Source organism: Haliaeetus leucocephalus, unplaced genomic scaffold, assembly GCF_000737465.1.
Source record: "Haliaeetus leucocephalus isolate CR32 unplaced genomic scaffold, Haliaeetus_leucocephalus-4.0 Scaffold306, whole genome shotgun sequence".
NCBI classification, from domain to species: Eukaryota; Metazoa; Chordata; class Aves; order Accipitriformes; family Accipitridae; genus Haliaeetus; species Haliaeetus leucocephalus.
In genome coordinates, this window is record NW_010972742.1 from 5284875 (window position 1) to 5291462 (window position 6588).

At 47.9% G+C, this 6588-nt stretch overlaps 2 protein-coding genes across 2 annotated transcripts in view; both read left to right on the top strand.

Moving 5' to 3' along the window:
• LOC104834035 (chromosome unknown open reading frame, human C9orf78) overlaps positions 1 to 6073 on the top strand; it is a 7200-nt gene extending 1127 nt beyond the window's left edge. Inside the window, exons 2-9 of the mRNA XM_010571118.1 lie at positions 1185 to 1244; positions 1907 to 1958; positions 2164 to 2234; positions 2473 to 2550; positions 2991 to 3188; positions 3669 to 3805; positions 4560 to 4658; positions 5107 to 6073. Of these exons, the coding sequence (XP_010569420.1) occupies positions 1185 to 1244; positions 1907 to 1958; positions 2164 to 2234; positions 2473 to 2550; positions 2991 to 3188; positions 3669 to 3805; positions 4560 to 4658; positions 5107 to 5198 (787 nt within the window). The 3' untranslated portion in view covers positions 5199 to 6073. The remainder of the gene's footprint in view (positions 1 to 1184; positions 1245 to 1906; positions 1959 to 2163; positions 2235 to 2472; positions 2551 to 2990; positions 3189 to 3668; positions 3806 to 4559; positions 4659 to 5106) is intronic.
• Positions 6074 to 6483: 410 nt separating this feature from the next.
• The window catches only part of TOR1A (torsin family 1, member A (torsin A)), a 9689-nt gene continuing 9584 nt past the window's right edge, over positions 6484 to 6588 (top strand). The window contains exon 1 of the mRNA XM_010571119.1: positions 6484 to 6520. Coding sequence (XP_010569421.1) covers positions 6484 to 6520 — 37 coding nt within the window. The remainder of the gene's footprint in view (positions 6521 to 6588) is intronic.

The window sequence follows — 6588 nt, forward strand, 5'->3', positions numbered from 1 at the left end:
GCCCGGCCCTGCGGCGGTCGGGGCCCGGGCCGGGACCGCCGGGTCTGCGTTAGTCCGGCAGTGCCGTGTCCGGTCGTGTCGTGTCGTGGAACGGTCAGGTAGCGTTGTCGAGTGACAGAGCGTTGCGTCACATCGCATCGTTCCGTTGCACCGCTGTGTTCTGGCTTCGTGGCGTCACGGCGTCGGGTCGCAGCATCGCATCCTCACGGTGCCGCGTCGCGTCGTCTCCCGCAGTCGTCCCTCTGCCGCGGCCATGGGGGGATCGCCACCCGGGTACGGGGCCGGGGCCGGGCGGGGGGGACGTCCCCGCGGGGACGGGGGGTGTCTGACCCCGCCGGCAGCTCCGGCCGGGTGGGACGGGACGGGACAGCCCGAGGAGCCGTGGCCTCCGGGCCGGGAGCCGCCAAGAGCAGCGCTCGGTGGCAGCGGAGCGACACGGACCCTCTCTTTCTGGCGGGCACCCCCCTCCTCTCGCTGGCGTTTCCTTCTCTCCTGCTTCTGTCTGTTGGAAATTGGCACCCGCAGGTGGTCCGGTTTGTGCTCGCATCCTTGCGTTGCCAGCAAGGCCTTTCTTGTCAGGGTTTTATCCCTGGGGGATATTTTGTGATGCATGCGTAGTTCACAGCAGATAGCGAAAGACGTGCGTGAGTAGGGAAAGCCTAAATACCTGCAGAAACAAAGAACGTGTGTCAGGCAGTGTAAAGAGACTAGGTATTTAAATTGACCCTAAACTTTCTTCGGAGTCACTCGTGCACTGACGTATCTTGACAACCATTCCGCTGTGTTATAGTCACTTGAGAGCTGCTGCTGATTTGTCTGTAAACTGAGTGCTTTGTTCACTCCTCCTTCTCCTGAGACGCGACTGTCATTTGATTAGCTTGTGTTAATTGTTGAAGGAGTAAAGGTGCCCCACATTAGTTCCTGTTACTTTAGCGACCGTTTGTTTTACTGTGAGGAGAATATTGTCTGGTGATCTTAACGGGCTAAAACTAGTGATCCTTGGAATTGTTTAAATAAAGTAAAGTAGAAAATATTTACCTAATTTGTAATCGGAAAAGTGGACACAAATATGCAGAAGTTTTTAGGGCAAAGTCTGTCTAGAAGGTCCTGTGTTAACTGCAGAAAATCAAATTAATTAATAAAAACCAAAGCATCAGGTACTAAGTCAGATGTTTTTTCTTCAGGTTAAAAGTTGAGGAAGCCAAAGAAGTTCAGAGCCTCAGAAAGCGACCCAATGGGGTGAGGTAAGGGACGTGGCACCAAGGATGTGAAGTCGTGTTTTGTCCAATGGTGTAATGTAACAGTAAATTTCTCTCATAGTGTGTCTCCTTTCAGTAGAAACTGTTACATGTTGGATAGTGCCAAAACCATGTTCTTGATAGAGGCGTTTCTGCATTAAAGCCTGAGGGTGGAGAAGAAGGGGAGTTTGGTCCAGGTGCGCAGTGTCAGTTTACAGCGAGCAAAGTCTGTTCTGTATCCCAGCTGTGAAGAAAGAGATTAAGATTGGGATTTACCATGAAATGTATTTTCAACACATTACTTTTGTACTGCACGCGTGGTTTAAACCGGACACTTTCACACCTCCTCCATCCTAATTTCCTTCTCCCCTCTCACCTAGTGCTGTTGATTAGCTGATAAGCTAGTTGAAATGTGCACCAGAAATGAAATTTGTTCCTTATTTTGGTGACTCCCTGTAAGGCGCTAAAATCTGCTTTAACTTCTCATCTCCCCAAAACAGTAACAGTTCCTCTATCCCTGTGGAGGGATTGGGAAGATTGACAATTTAGTGTTAATACAGTGTGTGAGACCACCTGCTAGATTTAGAGAAGGATAAAGAAATGCAGTATTCTTGGTAATATGTTTCCTTCCACTGAAGTTTGTTTATTTTCTTTATCTGCTTAACTAGCGCTGTAGCTCTGCTTGTGGGAGAGAAGTTGCAAGAAGAAGCAACACTTGTGGTAAGTGCTGGACGCTTTCATCACCGTGGTGCCAAGATGTAATGATGTGAAAACATCCGTGTGGTCCAGCTGATTGCTGTGCCTGGGGTAGGACTGATGTCACAGCTCAATACTTAAATGTTTTCTGTGGTTTTATCCAGATTTCAAAGACTAGCGTTAAACTGGGGGGAAGCTCCAGGGTTTCTCTTTATTTCTTCTTTTACAGGATGACCCATTTAAGATAAAATCTGGGGGAATGGTGGACATGAAGAAGCTGAAAGAAAGAGGCAAGGACAGGTGGGTGCATATGAGCTCTGAAGATCTCTACCCGGACTAGTATTAAATGACAGCTAGTAGTGAAGTAACCAGAAGTTGTGTTGCTTTGAAGAGTTTAACATAATGCAGTTTGGCCAGTTATTGTTACCCTAACTTGTCAAATTAGTTAAAAAAAAAAAAAACAACCCCCCCCCCACACACACAAAAAAAACCAAAAAAACCCCCCCAAAAAACTGTAAACATTGTGGTTTCCATTTAGGATTAATGAAGAGGAAGACCTAAACTTGGGAACTTCCTTCTCAGCTGAAACCAACAGGAGGGATGAAGATGCTGACATGTAAGTTGTGCTGCGTTGTGTCTGGGATGTTGAATTTGGGGTTGGGTGTCCCCTCATAATTTATTTTTTTCTGTCTTGGATACTGAGTAGTCCCAGAACATCTTCCCAGTTCTCAGTGAAACTTTCACTTGCCCTTTCACCTCCTGGCTGCCAGACTTGAGAAGGCTTTTTCACAGACAAAGATGAGAGGTGCCAACCAGCTGGCTTGGCATTAAATACCAGTGGGAGCCTTCCCTGCTGGCTGTGAAAGAGCTTGGAGGGTCTGACCATTTCTTGGACAATTGCTTCTTGCAATTGATGTTAGCTGAGTTGTTTTGGAGAGATTATTCATTCCTCTCTCCTAGCTATCAGGACAGTGATGCAGCTGTGCTCAGCAGTGCTGGGACAGAGTAGGGAAAACAGAATTATATGGTGTGTGTCCCTCGTGTGCTGCGGTTTAGGATGAAGTACATTGAGACTGAGCTGAAGAAGAGAAAGGGAATTGTGGAGAATGAGGAGCAGAAGGTGAAGCTTAAGAATGCCGAGGACTCTCTGTACGAGCTGCCAGAGAACATCCGTGTCTCCTCTGCCAAGAAGACTGAGGAGATGCTGTCCAACCAGATGCTGAGCGGCATTCCTGAAGTGGACCTGGGAATTGAGTATGTGATTCACAGATCTGTTGTTTATTGCCTGAATTGCCAGGATGAGCAACTGTTGTTTGGCAGATCAGCGGTATGGCTGGATTATACAGCCCCAGTTTGGCTCTGTGATGGGATTGAGCCTTGTTCTGGATTAGCGCGGTATCTAGCACAGCATGTTCCACACAGCGATGGGGCACCAGTGTGGCTCCATCATATGGCTTCCGGGAAGAGGCTCTTAATTTTTGTGACTTGAATCTAGCAACTTTCTGGAGGATCAGTTTATGCCTTGCACTGAAAGAGGATGCACTAAAGATGCAAGCTTCCCTTTTGCCTTTGAAACAAAGCCTCTGTTTCTATAGTACTCCCTCCTCTCTCAAAAAACACATCAAATACCATAGCAGTGCTAGCACTATCCCCCAAATCCATCCACTTAGCACTTTTATGCCTACTACGCTTTCTAAATATGAATGAGTATTTTTTTCATTGTTTTTCTTCTAGCGCAAAAATAAAAAACATCATCTCAACTGAAGAGGCCAAGGCCAAGCTGCTGGCAGAGCAGCAGAACAAAAAGAAAGACAGCGAAACTTCCTTTGTTCCCACCAACATGGCTGTTAACTATGTCCAGCACAACAGATGTAAGTCTCATGTAGCTCCCCTGACCCAGGTCTGACCCTCTCCTCTGCTGAAGAAAAGCAGTCAGTTGGGACAGAGTCTGATGCAGGAGAAACTAGTTCATGTATTGGCACAAGCAGCTGTCCGATTCCTTTTTCTGGGATGCTCCTATAGACCCCATCGGGCTTTCTTCCATTCGTCAGCAAGGAGGCAGACATATTACTCATGGCTTGACTTTCTGCTTTTGAACTCCCAGCTGACACTGCCTCATAAATTTCAAGCCTTTTTCTGTAAGTGGTGTCTTGAGGATGTGCTGGAAATGCCTGTCTCATCTGCAGTTCTAAATGATGGTTTATAATTGAGCGAATCCATTTTCTAGGCTGCCGAAGCAGACAGGTGGTCAAGCAAACACAGACCTTAGTAGACAGGAGATGGGAATTAATTTCCGGGAGGGCCTCTCATACTGCAGCCATCTGGAGGAAAGGCAGCCTTCTGCTGTGTCTGGCCATTCTTACAGGGGTGATTTGAAGTCAGATTTGTGTGTTCTGAAGGAAATGAAGAATCTTTGGGCCACCTCTGATGAAATAGTGCTGCTGAAATTTGCTGTCTCCCATCTTGCGTGTATTGATTATCCGCAGAAACTAATTACAAGAATGCTTGTTCTGAGGTTCTGTTGTTTCTGCTAAAGATCAGTTGGAACAAATGCCATAGAAAGATGTCCATCTGAATAACACTGCTCCCGATAATATTCCTTACCTGATGTTTTCCTTCTTTCAGTTTATCATGAGGAGCTAAATGCACCAGTGCGAAGGAACAAAGAAGAGCCAAAGCCTCGTCCACTGAGAGTGGGGGATACAGAGAGGCCAGAACCTGAGCGTAAGTTCCTAATCTGAAATGTCATAAGGAGAGACACTGAAACTCTTCAGGGGTCTTGCACAGAGAAATGATCTAGCTCTTCTTACCTCCTCTTCTCTGGGAGCCCTGAGACGGTGGGGAAACGGAGTAATCTAAGTCCATGACAGGCTATTGCACTTGAGGTACCACTACTAGGTCACACACGAAGCCCTCTGGATAGAGGTTGTCTTGAGAGATGTCCAAGGGTCGAGTAGCAAAGGTCACACCCGAAACGTGTTGCCAAAGCTGGCTGACAGGAGTTCGATGAAAGCTGGAATAGCAAGGTGTGCAAGGTTGGGGAGCAGTGACAGCTAAAGCACTAACCTTTCACGTAGCAGGGGGCTTCCCCCATATAAGGGAAGTGGTGGCGTTAAGGAAATATCTCCTGTAAAAGTCAGGGAAATAATATTTCCTTCTCTTTCTTTTGAAGGGTCTCCTCCAAATCGCAAACGTCCACTCAATGAAAAAGCAACAGATGATTATCACTATGAGAAATTCAAGAAGATGAATAGGCGATACTGATGAACATGGACTGAAGTCTTTGCAGTGGTTCTTACTTTCCACTAATAAAGGATTTTATGGCAATGACCTGAAATGGAGTTGGGGAGAGTCACTGCCATCACGTACCAGTGTTACCTACCAAGCTTTTCTTGTGATCTTGTACTGAATCAGTTTGCAGGTGATTGTGAACTCTTTGGCTGGTAAAATCTTGTATATAAGTTATTTTCAGTTATAAAAATTCTTTTATAAGAACATGAGCTTTCATGGTTGGCATTTTTTAGTGAGAAAACAAACTTGCTTTTACAGATTCTTTCACCCTCCTAAAAAAATCAGGGAAAAAAGAGATCCTTTAAGAGCAGCAGTGCTGTTTGCCTTGGAAATATAAAGGGAAGGGGTAAAGCTGGTTTGCTTCAACGGCGCTTTGTAAGAGACTTCTTGTTTGTTCCCAAGGGCCTTCGCTGTGCAGAGCGTGTAAGGCTGAGATGCTGCAGCAGCGTGTTCAGTGCTGCTGCTCCTCCGCCTGGCTTGCAAGTGCTCCGGGAGAAATCACAGTGTTGGCTGTGCCTGGCGCTGCCTCGCTGGGTCTGTCATCAGTGCAAGAAATGACAGCAGATAGTCAGCGCCAGGGATTTTATATCATGTGCTGTGTTGGTTTGTGTCTTTTTCCCTCCTGTAAACTTACTTCTGTAGCAGTTCACTGCATTTTATTTTAGCTGCGAAGAAGAAAAGCGGCTCAAGTTGTAACTGTTGAATGCAGGAAAATCTCATTTTCAGCTCTTGGGACAGGGTCAGTGTGGCAGCTGGTGACGAAGGCAGAGGCCCTGCAGCCTGTGTCAGCCACGTCTTCCCAGGAGGTGTGATGTGTGGGAACTTGAAGGCAAGATTTGGAACTTTTAAAATAATAAAAGTGTTTTTAAGTGATCGTAAATGGCATTTTTCTTTCTGGGATACACGCCGATGGTTTCCGGGTGCTGGTGATGGCCGGGGTGTCCCGTGGCTGTGCAGGTGTCCGTGTCCCATCACTCAGGAGTGGAAACTCCAGGGAGGGGTGGGATAGCCCCAGTTTGACTTTTTTTTCAGAAAAAGGGAAAGGTCTCTGGGCCGGGTAAACGCGCGAGTTTGTCTCCGAGCCCGTGCCCCCCTGCAGGTGTGGGGTGGCATCCGCTCCGACTACCTGCAAACACGGCACTGCGAATCGTAACGTTGGAGCGGGAGCGCGGTATTTACTGCGGTGTACCACGCGAGGCCGCCATTTAGCTAATTACAGCCGCGGGCGGCGGCCCCCCTCCCCGGGCGCCCGTCCAACATGGCGGCCGCCCTCACCGCCCGCCCCGCCTCTGCCCGTACCCAAGATGGCGGCGGCGGCGGAAGCGGCGTTGCGGGGCGGAAGCGGCGGCTGGAGCGGCGGGGC